At 43.9% G+C, this 15309-nt stretch overlaps 2 protein-coding genes across 2 annotated transcripts in view; both read left to right on the plus strand.

Moving 5' to 3' along the window:
* The window catches only part of tbc1d23 (TBC1 domain family, member 23), a gene marked incomplete at its 5' end in the record, with an annotated part of 20298 nt that extends 11825 nt beyond the window's left edge, over positions 1-8473 (plus strand). The window contains 10 exons of the mRNA XM_080860658.1: positions 1-53; positions 1246-1416; positions 1705-1747; positions 1837-1943; positions 2272-2414; positions 3005-3049; positions 4126-4214; positions 4450-4585; positions 5255-5449; positions 6634-8473. The exon at positions 1-53 is cut by the window's left edge and continues 40 nt beyond it. Of these exons, the coding sequence (XP_080716784.1) occupies positions 1-53; positions 1246-1416; positions 1705-1747; positions 1837-1943; positions 2272-2414; positions 3005-3049; positions 4126-4214; positions 4450-4585; positions 5255-5449; positions 6634-6718 (1067 nt within the window). The 3' untranslated portion in view covers positions 6719-8473. The remainder of the gene's footprint in view (positions 54-1245; positions 1417-1704; positions 1748-1836; positions 1944-2271; positions 2415-3004; positions 3050-4125; positions 4215-4449; positions 4586-5254; positions 5450-6633) is intronic.
* A 351-nt stretch (positions 8474-8824) lies between these two features.
* Positions 8825-13017, plus strand: nit2 (nitrilase family, member 2). Its single transcript, XM_080832312.1, has 10 exons — positions 8825-8943; positions 9266-9384; positions 10625-10745; positions 10871-10959; positions 11096-11189; positions 11284-11358; positions 11466-11544; positions 11638-11736; positions 12073-12128; positions 12440-13017. The coding sequence occupies exons 1-10, from the start codon at positions 8916-8918 to the stop codon at positions 12532-12534; spliced, it is 855 nt and encodes a 284-aa protein (XP_080688438.1). The 5' UTR covers positions 8825-8915; the 3' UTR covers positions 12535-13017.
* Positions 13018-15309: the final 2292 nt, after the last annotated feature.

Raw genomic sequence — 15309 nt, forward strand, 5'->3', positions numbered from 1 at the left:
AGCAGTATAATGCAGGCCACCTCTCCACAGCATTCCATCTCGACTCTGACCTGGTAAGAGTTAAGGCGGCTGCTTGGTTCAGCGTTGGGGTTAATTGTTGCGCAAAATTTACTCAGTGCAGTTCATGCTCACAAAGGTTGCGCGTGTTGTCATGAGCCTGCCATTTGCTTGGCAGAAAGCAAAGCTGTTTCCCTAACAGAAAGTCTGAAGCTTGAAGTTCTTTTCAAACCTTTGCTTGGGTAGCACTGTTAAACTGAGCAGACATGCAGACTACATTTGAGTAATCTCATCACGTAACAGTCGTTTTCTAAAAACAATCACATAGTATTGCATGTTTTACTGTGGTAGAAAATACGTTAGCTTAATGCTAACGTATATGGAGAATCCTTTAGAGACCGCGCTAGGTATTAGCATCAATTCATTCACGTTAATGTTTTTGTATGAGCCTGACATTTGCTCTGCAGATAGATAACAGTTTCCCTAACAGAAAGTCTGAAGCTTGAAGTTCTTTTCAAACCTTTACTTGGGAAGCACTGTAAAACTGAGTAGACATGCAGAATATTTTAGTAACCTCATCTCGTAACATTCGTTGATAGAATGCAGGCTGCGAGGCTCACGTAAGACCTTACGTAAAAAATGACGCAAGTCTAGAAAAAGGGGCCGACGCACGCAAGACGTGAAAAGTCGCGCAAGGGGCGCGCATGGGGCGCGCGCGGCCTCTTGCGCTTACGTCCCCGAGCATAAATCAGCCTTTAGGATCCCTCCGTAACTCAGAAGTCACCCTTGCTCATGTGCACCGGAATGAAAGTGACCTGAATTATTTTGTTCTGTAAGCCTAAAATAGGCATTTTTTAAATCAGGAAGGAACAGAGGCAAGGTTTTACAGTTTTACATACTAACATACTTAACTGTAATTTGTAATACTAGTTAGTTTATATTAAGTAACTCACACCCTTATTTAATGTACTTGTAAAATTGGTATGTTGTTACTCCTTGTAATGTAACAGTACGTACACAAGGGCCATGTCATTTCCAATGTGGAGTTTGAATTGGCCTCCTATACTGCCTGTATTTGATCAGTGGGCGATAGGGTTATGTCTGTATGATGTGTATGTAGGTGCTGCTGAATCAGCGCTGATCTTGCACTGTCTGTGAAGTGCCAGCTGTTGTTTCTCGTAAAGTGATCCTTTACTGTGCGTGTGCGTGTGTGTGTGTCTGTGTGTGTGTGTGTGTGTGTGTGTGTAGATGCTGCAGAACCCGTCGGAGTTCGCCCTGTCGGTGAAGTCGCTGCTGGAGGCACAGAAGCAGTCCCTGGAGTCGGGCTCCATCGCCAGCGGGGAGCACCTGTGCTTCATGGGCAGCGGGCGTGAGGAGGAGGACATGTACATGAACATGGTGCTGGCCCACTTCCTACAGGTCAGACATCCTCTCAGTACATGAACATGGTGCTGGCCCACTTCCTTCAGGTCAGACATCCTCTCAGTACATCACCGCACCTCATCCCTTTCCATTGCATCACATGAACTGAGGTTGGTTATCCAGCCAAACCTTTGTTCCTCTTTCCACTGTAATGTTTGCTGAAAATGTGTTTTTTTTTTTTTTTTTTAAAGTTTATGGGCCTTTGCAGAAACCAAACTGAATTTTATTTTGACCATTAGAGATATTATAACATAAACATATTTACCTCTACCTTTTTTCCTACAGAAAAACAAAGAGTATGTCAGCATTGCCAAAGGAGGCTTCATGGGTAAGTGACCACCTCTGCTGTCAGCAGCTATGTCCGCCTTGACTGAGTGAAGCTGGTTGCATAATGGTGTGTTTCTGTTGGTCTGGCAGCTCTGCAGCAGCACCTGGCAGACATGAACGTGGAGGGGCCTGACAATGTGTACGTCCACTGGATAGTCAGTACCTCAGGCTCCCACAACAGCCTTTGCTCCCCAGATGTAAGTAGCTCAGCTTGACGGGGGGGGCACACCCACTACATCTCATCAGAACAGGGGGCCAATGGGCTTAGACATGTAGATTTATGGGTAATTTAACTCCCTTCTACAGGGATTGAATATCTGAAAAGTCAAACAAAAACGGTACATGTCTGTGAAGCACCTCAGTTTGTCATTAAATTAATTATTGAATTTTTCAAATGATTAATTTATTCTGTTATTAAACTATTCAAGTCTCAAACCCTTATACTCCCCCTTACTATATAAGTGCATAATGGTTAATGGAGCTTGACAGCCCAGCTCCTTCATCAGTACCACTTTGTTCCCGCAGGGTGAAGGCCTGAATAGCACAGCGGATGGCAAAGGGGTCAAGTCCCTGGTCAACAAGATGACCTTTGCATTCAAATCCAAGTCGGTGAATGTGAAGGAGAAGATGATCAGCTTCATTGAGAACACTGCCACACCTGTGGACAGGTGAGCTCGGCCTCCTCCCCTGGCGTAGACGCCATGTCCCCTGTCCCCTGTGGACGCCATGTCCCCTGTCCCCTGTCCTCACACTCGTGTGGTCTTCCGTGTCATCGGCCTCTTTTTTTAAAATTTCAAATCAGATTTACTTTTTTGTGTGACTTTAACATGTCTCAGTTGGATGGATAGACCTCTTAAATGTAGTTATCCCATGACCTGAAATGGATTTGCAAACAAACCAATCCTATCTGCGCTCACTAGCGCCAGGCAATCCAAATGTCAACATTGCCTGTAACATGAAACATTTTCACAAAAGTCTTCCTTACCTTACTTAAATTGTTTTTATTTTTTTTAAAACATCAAACAATCTATTCCCCTTCATACCTTGGGCAGATCGGTTTGTCATTGTTTGTGGTCTATGTCGGGTGATGCCATGATGGCGTAAGATAGGTCTATTGGTACACCTCATTGTGAAAAGCTTTAATCAGCAATCTTTGTTTTTAATTTATTATCTATGTATCATTTCTTTAAATTGTGGTTGATCAAACGCCCTCCTCCTTCTTCCCCCCCATGGCTTGTGCCCTGTGATTCCACACTAGAATGTCTTTCACTCTGCCCTGGCCAGAGAAGGGGATTCCCGATCGGTAAGACCCTCCCCGGTATCCGTCAATCCATCGGCAGCTCTCAGTGCTGCTGCTTCCGCTGCTCCGGTACCGTCCGGTGGGTTGGCATCGCCCCGGTTGGTTCTGCCCTGGTTGGTTCTGCCCGGGGTTGGCATTCCCTGAGTGGGCATTGCCTGGGTTGGCTGGATCAGCTTTAGGCATCCCAAGCCAGGCAGACCTGGGTACCCCAGCAACGTGCAGCGGCATGCACTGGAGCACACTAACCCCAGCATCGCAGTACACCGAGACCCCAGTGCATGCATGCACTCACCACTAATGTCACGGCTGCGTCGCTGGAAACCGAATGAAGCCTGCGAGTCACTCGGCAGGCTCCTGCTGCACTTGTCCTTGTCTTTGGTTGCTGTGGTTGCACTAACACCTTACTCCGCACTCTTGTCCGTCAAGGTAGCTGTTTCTCTCGTTCATCTCGGTCATCCACTCCTGATATCCAGTTGGGATCTCATCTCTACACAGCACATGCCAAAGCAACACTGGTTTACTTATTTCTGTCTTCTCACTGTGTATAACAGAGATAATGGCCAAGCCAAGGACACTACTACATATCCGTCTGTGGTTATGACCAGCGATGGTCAGTTAGTGTTTTCCACTGACCGGTGTTCATAGCTGTGGCTGTCAGCTCCTTTGTCTTTGTCTCATTTGCCTGATCTGTCTATCCTCTCTCCCCCCCACCTCCAGTAACATAGACTCACTGTCTCTCACACCCTAGAGAAGTTAACCTTAGAGGAGCGGCCACTCTGTCGCTGAACTACGTGTCACGTTGGAACAACCATTGCAGTGTGAATGTGTGAGGGAGAGAGTGTGCGTGTGCGTGTGCGTGTGCGTGTGCGTGTGTGCGCCCTGCTCATTTAAGTGGTTGTGTGTGTGTGTGTGTGTGTGTGTGTGTGTGTGTGTGTGTGTGTGTGTGTGTGTGTGTGTGTGTGTGTGTGTGTGTGTGTGTGTGTGTGTGTGTGTGTGTGTGTGTGTGTGTGTGTGTGTGTGTGTGTGTGTGTGTGTGTGTGTGTGCCCTGTTCATTTAAGTGATTTTGTGTTTCCCACAGACACGTCAGCAGTAGTGACCGAGTGGGAAAGCCATACAGAGGGGTCAAGCCAGTGTTCAGTATCGGTGATGAGGAAGAATATGACACAGGTGAACACCTGCCTGTCGTTTACTTACATTAATATGCGTTTGTTTGGAAAAACTCTTTGCACAAGGGAGCTCAGGGGAATGGAAGACTGTAAGCACTGCAAGTTACATAATCCTTGGACTCACTTGTGCCCTGCTGTATAATTATAAGTCAACATTACCACAAACAGTAGAATGGTTTGATTTTGGGCCTTCAGATGACCTCTGCCACGCTCTCCGTCTTTGATTCTGTCCCCAGATGAGATTGACAGCTCGTCGATGTCAGACGACGACCGCAAGGAGGTGGTGAACATCCAGACGTGGATCAACAAGCCCGACGTGAAGCACCACGTGCCGTGTAACGAGGTGAAGGAGACGGGCCACATGTTCCCCAGGTGAGGCTCTCCATCATCCCCAATGTTAAACGCTTAAATGTTAACCCGAGGGCCACATGTTCTACAGACATGTCTAAGGTTCCTCTGTAATGTTAACCCGAGGGCCACATGTTCCACAGACATGTCTAAGGTTCCTCTGTAATGTTAACCCGAGGGCCACATGTTCCACAGACATGTCTAAGGTTCCTCTGTAATGTTAACCCGAGGGCCACATGTTCTACAGACATGTCTAAGGTTCCTCTGTAATGTTAACCCGAGGGCCACATGTTCCACAGACATGTCTAAGGTTCCTCTGTAATGTTAACCCGAGCAGCCTGTTTGGTCACACAGGTCTATATCCGTGGAGAGAAAAAAACTGTTGATAGTAGCAATGTTTGTTTTGGGAGGAGGGGGTTCTCCTCCACACCTGTGCAAGATAATAATGTTCCTCAGTGATGTTGACCAAGAATGTGCCCAGTTTCTGCCTAAATCTAAAGAACTCTCATGCCACAGTTGCTTCATCTGATTTCCTTCTGATTATGAGTCCAAATGCATCAGAACTCTCATCTTATCCTGCACGCATGAAACACAGGCTAACCACCTGCTTGTGTCGGAATGAAACGGTGGCACCTGGTGTGTTTCTCTACAGCCTGCAGTCAAACCTCTACATCACCGCTTGTGTTTCCCCAGTCACCTGCTCATCACCGCCACGCACATGTACTGCCTGAGGGAGATCGCCTCGCGCAAAGGCTTCGCCTACATCCAGTCCAGGCAGGCTCTGAGCTCGGTGGTGAAGATCACCTCCAAGAAGAAGCATCCGGAACTCATCACGTTTAAGTTCGGCAACAATAACTCCGCAGGGGTGGACATTGTGGCCGTAGAAAGGTACACAAACACACACATACACACACCTAATACCACCTGTCTCTCTCTGCTCTTCAGATACTGACATTCACTGAGCCCACTAACGATGGGGTTTCCAGACTTCATATCTGATCAGTGTAATCAATCAATTTATTTATTTGATCAAGAGGGACAGTGTACATTCATGAACATTTAATATGCAAATCCACCCATTAATAGCCAAAAGGGTAGTTTCCATTGGCAAGTCCCCCTGATCAGAGCGTCCGCCATAGATTCTATTTGGGTGTTATGGGGGGGTCATGAATTGAGTTTGAATTATCTCGGAAGGGATTGGGTCACCCGCAGTGTGTGTTCCTGATTGGCCCGAGATATAGTTGTCAGGGTCAGAATAAATACTAGTAGCGGACAAAAATGGTTCATACCTTAAGTATCTCACAGTATAAAAAACACCCCAGCATGAATTGCTAGTTAAACAAACAGAAAGAAATTCCTGTGTGGTACTATCAGGGTTGGATTTTTATTTGTCTATGCGCCAGTGAACATGAGACACCAGGAAGCTTTATTGGGTGCCAAAACCAGACATCCTCCTCATCCAAAAATCTGAAAGTATAGTATAATGTTCCAACCTTACTTTAATTAGTAGTACATCTGAAAGTATAGTATAATGTTCCAACCTTAATATAATAAATAGTAAATCTGTATATAATAATGTTCAAATGTTGCTATATTAAGTAGCTCCACATTCCAGTTACTAAATCGAGAGACGCACTCCAACCTGGCATGATGAAGCATTATACAAAGCCACGACTGTTGGCTGACGACGCCTTGATCTGACATCAAACCTCTTCTGACTTTAGAAACCAGACTTCGAATGCTTCATCTAGGCAGTACAATCATTTTGTTATTCGATTTTCCAAAGTTATGTGGAAATGTCAGGTGCTTTGTTCGTGTCCTGAATAACCCACATTCTTTTTTTAAACTAAACCTCTATGCCTGACCAGTGAAGGTGAACAGTACATGAAAAGAATAGTGAATATATATGACATATTTTACAAAAAAGCTCTCCACACATTGAAATATTTATGCATGTATGTATAAATGAAACATGTGTGGTATAAGCATCTGTGCGTGTAAATATGAACAGTTTGACATAGTGCTGTTAGTGCCTGGATGTTGTGATTGACAGGCTCTGTGTTGCCCTACAGGTATCTGATACCCAATGCTGGGGATGCCACCAAGGCCATCAAGCAGCAGATCATGAAGGTGTTGGATGCATTGGAGAGCTCGTAGAAGTCCACACACACAGCAGCAGAAGAGGCAGCAGCAACCCCTGCTGGTCATGCAGGGGAACTGCAATAGGACAAACCACCTTGGCCAAGGGGCGCTTACTTATTGTGTGTTTGTGTGTGTCTCTCGCTCTGACTCTGACTCCTCTTCAGGACCGTGCAAACCCAGCAGAGTTGATTATAACCCCCCCAACCCCCACCTCACCCCTCCCTTGGGGTGCTGACCAGGGATGCTTGGACAGACAGGAACTGTTGGACAGCAGGGCTGTGGGGGGCTCCTCTTCTCTGTATATGACCATTATAACAGAAAACAAGCTGAACTGACGCAGGCGTTTTTGTTTTGTTTTGTCCCTCCTTTCAGCTTTACCTGGCCACTAAATTGGCGTTCAGTATGTGGGCATATGAATCGCAGTAGTGAAGATCACTGAACACCCGTCATTAGCCTTAACCAACTCACCACTGGTAGATTGATGCCCACCCCCAGACCCCTTTTGTTAACAGAGAAATGTCTCCCAACATCAAGAGAAGTCAAGTTCAATCAAGGACATCAGTATTCCCTTCCCGGATGTATTCGACACTTATATAGCCAAATCAGAAAGTTAGCACAATGTGCTACATGTCATTGTATTTGTTCAAAGATGGATGTGTATTTATTTGGCCAGTGTTGAAAATGAGATTTCAATTGAGGGTTGGTTGATGGTGGAATGCTGACGTCTCCCATTTAAAGTGAATAGACCAAGTAGGCTACTAGAGGGTCTTGGGGACAGTTTACATAGGAACAGGTAGGCTTCTAGAGGGTCTTGGGGATGGTATACATAGGAACAGGTGGGCTTCGGGTGTTGGGGACGGTATACATAGGATGGCACTCCCTCTCGGACTTGGTGTACACTCAAATATTCAATCTCATAAACTCTCTAATTTCTTGTTTGAACACTCTCCATTTATTTCATGTAAACTGTTTGATACCCAACCTCCATCTGCTCCTGCAAATAGCCTTAAATACAATAGGAAGTGGAATGATTTGAGAAAGTATATTGGTAAATATATATATATATATATATATTGTATATACTGTAAAACTGTCTGGCTGTCCTCATGAAAGGAGGCCAAGGTTCTGAAAGATGGCGTGTTTAAAAAAAGTACTGAGTTAGGCAAACAGTGGTTGATCATTTATTATGTAAACGAGACTCAGCTGGAGGACATGTTTCCTGTCATATTTATAAACCTTTTCGTAAGTGGACTCCTGACACCATTTCACAACTACTATCATATCGGTTCATCTCTCACCGCTGCCAGTCTGGTAACCATGGAAATAAAACCCTGTTTAAAATGTGACTGGAGAAAAATGCAAATGAGAATTTTGCCATAAATCAAATCACTCTGACAAGAAAAGCACATTCTGTGAAATTGAGAATGTTAACTTTAACTGTACAATTTTCTTTATATTCCTTTTCACCCCGAAACCTGTTTGCTGCTCTTATAAATGTTGACCAAAATGTTTTTTGTTTTTTTTTCCCAGTTCTCACGCTACACTAAAGGCTGTGAAAAATAGAGGACGAAATTGCTATAGAAAAATGTATTTGGCCTCCTCACCCTTCCAAGATTTGGTTTAATAAAAATTAACAAGGTTTTTTCGGAAATGTTTCCAAATGGAGCTTGGCAAACAAGCTCTGTCGTGTAAAACTACTTCCTGCATTGATTTTCTGTTCGACGCACCTTATGCTGTTATTTTTTGTAACCACTTTTAATAAATTTTCAACTCAACTCCCAACTTCTGTGGCAGTCAATCATGTATTCCTCTGGAACCCTGGTTTGTTATAAGTATACCTACAAGGGCTAGTCACTGAAGAACAATTCAATATGGAGTCATGAAAAAGTGGGCAAATTAAAACAAAGTAGGCTAAATGGACTTTAAGTATTTTAATGATTGGTTGTTTATAAATAAGACAACAAGCCATGGTCATACTCAATACTCAAACTCAAATCTGCGCGGCAGTGACGCTCGTGAACATACTCAGATTGAGGGAGAGCGAGGTTACCGGTGTATGTCACTGTTTCGTCAAAATAATAGTTCCTCTCGACTACTGCACGGCTTCAGACGTGTCTTGAAAGCACATTAACCGGTAGGGTGCTTTAATATGAAATGCTCATAAGAGCCCTCGTTTGTCCTTTCGAGCAACCCAAACTAGACAGTTGGATTCATGGCTGGAATAACGAAAGCGATGTCGAGTAAGTGAAATGAAAACACTGCTTGCTTGGCATAATATTGTGTTGATCAGTGTACCGTTCTATTGGTGCGGCAGAACACATTCTACAAAAAGTACTGTGTCTTTGCAAACAATTGTAATGGCTAACGTTATCATTTAGACATATTTCGATATCTGAAATTAGTAGACTTCATTCGAGAAAAACAGCATTATAATTTGCAAATCAATATTTCGATTTTTCCTGACAGCATGCAGTCCCTTGTGTCAGTCTTCAGCTGCCATGTTATGTAATTGGCCTACTGTCTTCTTTATTTTTGTATGCACGTGTTTGCACTTTTGCACAGAGTTTCGCTTAGCGGTTGTGCAGCTGCATGTGTCAAAGATCAAGACAGACAACCTGAGCCGAGCAAAGAGGCTGATCCAAGAGGCATCAGGCCAGGGGGCAAAGGTGGTGGTTTTACCTGTAAGTACTGCGATTGGTCACCTTAGTTGTATACTTGTAGCAGTGGTGGTCCGTCAGGGCCTTCAAGGCCTTCTCTGCTGGCCTAAACATCATCAGACAATAAATGTAATAAAATAAATTTAATTTTAATATTTTCTTTTCATAAATATGTATTAAATTATTCCCCATATTCCATTATCTTCATTTCATAGCTTCCAGCGTTGTTCATTTATGTTAGAGCTTTCATCCAATCATATTTCAGCTATCATGTGTTTCCACGCTCCGAGAAATCTTCCCCGAGAACAGAAATCTTCCTTGAGGCCTTCAGAATTCACATTGAAGGCCCGTGTACATCTGATTGGTTATCACAACTGGCTGTTTCAGTTCATTTAAGTTGAATGAACTGAAACAGACAGTTGTGACAACCAATCAGATTTCGAGTTGGCGACGCTGGGCCTTCTAGAAGGCCCGGAAGATTTCTTTCCTCCCTCGCGTTGAACGTGACACGTAAACGTCCTTTGATTGGATACTGAGGCAGACCGGTGCAGTGCTTCAGTGCTCAGTTTAGCTGGCTAACGACGTACATCGGTTTCAATGCTTATTATGCTAGTTGTTTCAATTGGTAAGACTGAATATAATTACATTAACCAACTCAAATAAACTAGTTTACACCAACTTGATCATTCCAGTTTTTGATACAATTACAACGCCATTTTCAAGACGGAACTTTCAAGAAAAACTGGATATCGTGAGGATGGGAAGTTTAATGAAACTGCTTTGCAGGTGGGACAATGCGATGTTTAGTGGACAAACTTGTTAAAGCTCACAAAGGCTACTTTCGGTGGACTTAATACAAATTTGTAGACTAATCCCTGAAAATCGCCTTTTATTTTTAAGTTGTGACAGTTATATTCAAGCGATCATATAACAGAGTTTACTACTCGTAATGTATTGTTAATACGTATTGATTTGAAATGCTCCGGAAATATGAATAAAGTCTGTTGTAGGCTACTCGACTATGTTATGGTGATTCAATGCTCACTTATACTGCCTTTCTGTATACAATGGTTCGAGAGCCATGGCGTCATAATGATGGTATTAGGAGGTGGATTCACTCAGTTTAACATCGTGTAGGACATCGCTGAAGGCCTAGTCGTGAAATGCACGGACCGCCACTGACTTGTAGTCTATTGACTTAGACATGTGAATGTTTGCAAAACCATTAGAATTAGGTTTGGACTCATTCTAGTTTCATTTATAGGAGTGTTTTAACTCTCCTTATGGGACCGGTTTTTTCCCGGAGTATGCTGAGAAGATCCCAGGTGAATCCTCACAGGTTCTGTCAGAAGCAGCCAAGGAGAATGAGGTTTTCCTTGTTGGAGGTAGGAAATCGGACATGGTGGTTGTCTAGAGAAGCAAATGCTTCGTAATACTCAGGTGGTAAGTACAGTATGAATTTGAGTCGTGGTACACTGTAATATGTATGAGCATGTCTGTTTATCACAAGGATCTATTCCTGAGGAAGATCAGGGGAAGCTGTACAACACCTGCTCGGTCTTCGGCCCTGACGGAAGCCTGCTGGTGAAACACAGAAAGGTGATGCCTCTTAGTATCAAAGTGAAGGGTGCTCCCTCTAATGTCCCGGATGTCTCTATGGTCAGTATTTGTACTGTCCAGTACAGTTTGAGACTTACTTAAGTGACCACTTGTCTCTGTCTCATTCATTCTGCAGATTCATCTTTTCGACATTGACGTTCCAGGGAAGATACGTTTCCAGGAGTCAGAGACTCTCAGCCCTGGCAGTAGTTTGTCAATGTTCGACACACGTGAGTCTCCAGACTTACATTTGCATTTGCACAGCGAGGTCTAGTGAACTGAGAGCAACTGAATGTTTTTTCTCCTCTGTGTGACTGTCTACAGCCTTCTGTAAGGTTGGTGTTGGCATCTGCTATGATATCCGCTTTGCAGAGCTTGCTCAGCTCTACGCAAAAGAAGGTCAGGAGAATTTTGGCTAAATAATAATAATAATGACGATGATGAAAATCATCATTATTATTGTCATGACACATTTTGTGTTTCAACTTTGTTACACCTCACACCAGGTTGTCAGCTGTTGGTATACCCTGGGGCTTTTAACATGACAACCGGGCCGGCCCATTGGGAACTGCTGCAGAGAGGGAGGTCAGTTGTTCAATCATTCCACAGTAATGTTAATACGTGACTGATTTCTTTTTCCTACGAAGTCATCTTTTTTTTCCACTCTTGTGTTGCCAGGGCAGTGGATAACCAGGTGTATGTGGCCACTGCCTCCCCAGCCAGAGATGAGACCGCCTCGTACGTGGCCTGGGGTCACAGCACTGTCGTCAATCCCTGGTCAGCAGTGGTTAATCAGTTGTTGTTTGTCACATTTAAACTGAAGCGCTGCAGATCTGATATGCAGAGAAGCCTGTTCACGTCGCCATATTTGTTATTTGTGTGATCCTTCATTTGTTCCAATAGAATCATGCATAATTTGCCATGCTGTGCCCAACTGAAATATTTATGCCATGGATATTTCATGTGTATGTGTGTGTCTGTGTGCACACATGTCTGTGTGTGTGTATATGGGCCCTAGATTTATGTTTCTATTTTAGCACAGAAGGCAGATACAGCTGGGAGTGCAGTAGAGACTGTGTGCTGGAAGGTAACCTTTTTTTCTTTCCTTGACAGGGGAGAAGTGATTACAAAAGCTGGAGCCAAGGAAGAAATCGTTTATGCTGATATTGGTGAGCCTCTTCAAAACCGGCAGCATCTTGTAGAGACCAACACTGATCAAAGGGTTATTTACAGTCGCAAAACTAACACGTCTTCAATGTGATCTACGTAATCCTCAGAGTAATAAAAATGGTTGCTAACACTAATACAAACACACTAGTAGCAACCAACAGTATGAGTTAATATATATATATATACTGTATATACTGTAGGCCTATATGGTGTTAATGGATCGTGAATATAAATTGCATGGCCTGTAAATACGGCTAGTTGGATAGACAGTGCATCTCTTATTCTTTTGGTCTTTCTTTGTCCTTGTCAGATCTCCAGTATCTGGCTGATATCCGTCAGCAGATCCCGATCACAGCACAGAGACGGACTGATTTGTACAGCGTAAGCACTGTTCAAGATGGCTGAAGAGTCCTACCCCAACAATCAGCCATCATCCCCATATGGAGTTACTGCTAACGTGCACCTTAAAAGACTGGATCGATCCATTGTAGGCGATGTAATTAAAGAAACAGTTAAATGTCAACACACGAATTATGAGGAATGAAATGGATGATAGTGCCTTTAATTATGAGTACATAATGAACTTTTGTTTTGAAACAGTGTACAGTAGTGTGGTGGTCTTTAAGCAAGAGAACAGTAACAGAGTTGACGCTAAAGTGTGGTAATACCAGGCATCCCTGGGCATTGTTTGATAAAACCATGTTTTGATGATGGTAAAGGAGAACCTAAGAACACTATGAACCATGATTCTGCAGACCTGAAAGACAAAAGGGTTTTTAAATTCCTTGCTTGATTCTGGAATGATTTGATGTGTTACCCTTCAAGAGGATGTGACTGAGCCATGTTCATGAAATGAAGTAAAGTGTGGATATACTGTAGTCAGCCGTTCGATGTGTTACTGCATTCTTCTTTTTGTAGTTTAGTGAATAATTGTTCCTTGCCTATTCTTCATACAACAAACCACTGATCTAATGTGATTATTCAGAGTTGTTGCTCAACATAAGCTGGGGAGTGTTTCTGGGGACGGTCCAATTACTGAGGAATGGCATGGCATGTTTTTGAACAGGAGAGGTTTGTGAAACCGTGGCACCCTGCCCTGGTGCTTTTGTCTGAGCCTCGTCTGACTGCGCCCTGTGGCAGGTCTTGAAGACACCCAGAACACCACCTCACCTCCCAATCCAGCCGAACACCATTCCTCACTCTACTGGTGGCTCGTTACCCTCCACAGGGTTGTGCGTAGGCAGTAGGAAGCCAGCACAAGCTTTCATCAGCTCCATCTAGTAGCCATTCAGTGATTAAGTCAGACCAGGGGTCCTCAATCCTGATCTCGGTGATCCCTTGCATGCATGTCTCCCATCTATCGCTGGTCCCAGCACACCTGATCAATGCTCCTGATTCTTTCTCTCTGAATAGGATGCGTGCCAAAAGTGCCGTGGATAAGTTGAGTCAAGAATGGAGAGCAGAGAAAGATGGAAAACATGCAGACAAACCCTTAGATCCGACTTTTCATGTTCAATATGGAAATTGCGTTATTGACATATTGCCAGGTGCATGTCCAAGATCTCTCTTTGGGAGACATTCTAGTAATTCTTTACAGGAAACTTAAGTAGTTTGAACAATATCATAATTACTACTCCTTCTTTGACACCATTCAAGCCATCTCAGGATGGATATCTCAACACATACTTCACACAAACGATAAGTCCTGGTTAGTCATCACACATCAGTCTCAGGGAGGGAGTCCAGATGCTCCAGATGTTCCAGGTCCACAGTAATGATATCTGTGTCTTCACTGTCAGAGTCTTCTGGAAAACACACATCCATAAATAATATACAAGAGCTTCAACAACCTGCACTTAATGCTGTATTCTTGACGCTATTGACAACAACATAGCTCTTATTGTGATGGTTCCATTAGGCAAAAAAACAGGATGTGCTCAGATGCCTATAACAGGATTTACACCATAGAGTTAAACAGAAATCTTCAAAACAGTAATATTCAATTATGTACAACAATGCTGTCAGTGGAACTACATGCAAGCATTCTGAACGTGACTTTGAGCATGTAGAGGTGGTCGTGAGCTGTACCTCTATGTAGACGGGGCCTCCTCCTCTCTCGGTCCCACTTGACCTGGAAGATGGTGCCCACAGCCACCAGAAGGCCCACAATCACAATCAGCACTGTACTGAAGAACCACATGGCCTCTGAGGCCCGTGCCACCACCGGACTGACCTGGTCCTCCTCGGGCCCTTGAGGGGGAAATATTCATCTAAATCAAAAGTGAATCTGAATCACACGTGAATGTGAATCAAATGTGAATCTGATTTAAATCAATATATTGGCATCTGGGGCCTCACACCTGTAATTGTGAAAGTGTGAAAGTGACTCTATGGCAGAGGTGGTGTAGACACACACACTCTGAAATCCACCTCTGCATTTGACCCATCCAGGGAAGAGACACACACAGTGAAGTGAAGTTACAGTAACCCAGAGCAGTGAGCTGCCCACAGCTGCCCACATTTTTCCTACTGGTCGGCTTGTGTGAGTGTGCATAGTTCACAGTTGTAAGAGATTACCAGAACATTTTAATGTGACATTAAATAAAAACCAACTGCTTTGCATGTGTATATTTCCATACTGATAGGCAGCCATTTTGTCCACATCTAAGGACGTCGGACATAAGCACGCAAGCATCATTTGCATTATAACCATCTGTCATGTGTCTGCCTGTCTCACGTATACATGCAAAAAAATATCACGCCTTGGAAGTTTGCAACTCTGGTTTACATTTTCATAAAGAGCTGTAAACACACAAGGTGTATCAAATGTCTGCATGTCATCCAACTTGTCATACAACAGCATACTCACAATTTGTTGTGCTAAAGGTCTCGTTGAGTACGTGATTCTCAACAGCACAGGCCACAGGGATGGGCTTGGCGATGCTAACAGTCAGGATGCTAGTTATGTTGTAGAGCTCAGAGTCTTGGAGAGGCTCTGAAAACGTCCTTACTGCACCCAACGGGGGGCTGTCTGTGGCGTTGATGAGCCAGTGAAGGGTGGGTTGGGGATAACCACCTCTAGTGTGGCACACAAACTGTGTTTCGCCCTCCAGCTCCAGGCTTGGTACATCCCTCTGTATAGCCGGAAAACTGAAATGGGCTGTAGTGAGTACAGAACAA

Source organism: Sprattus sprattus (assembly GCF_963457725.1).
Source record: "Sprattus sprattus genome assembly, chromosome: 2".
NCBI classification, from domain to species: Eukaryota; Metazoa; Chordata; class Actinopteri; order Clupeiformes; family Clupeidae; genus Sprattus; species Sprattus sprattus.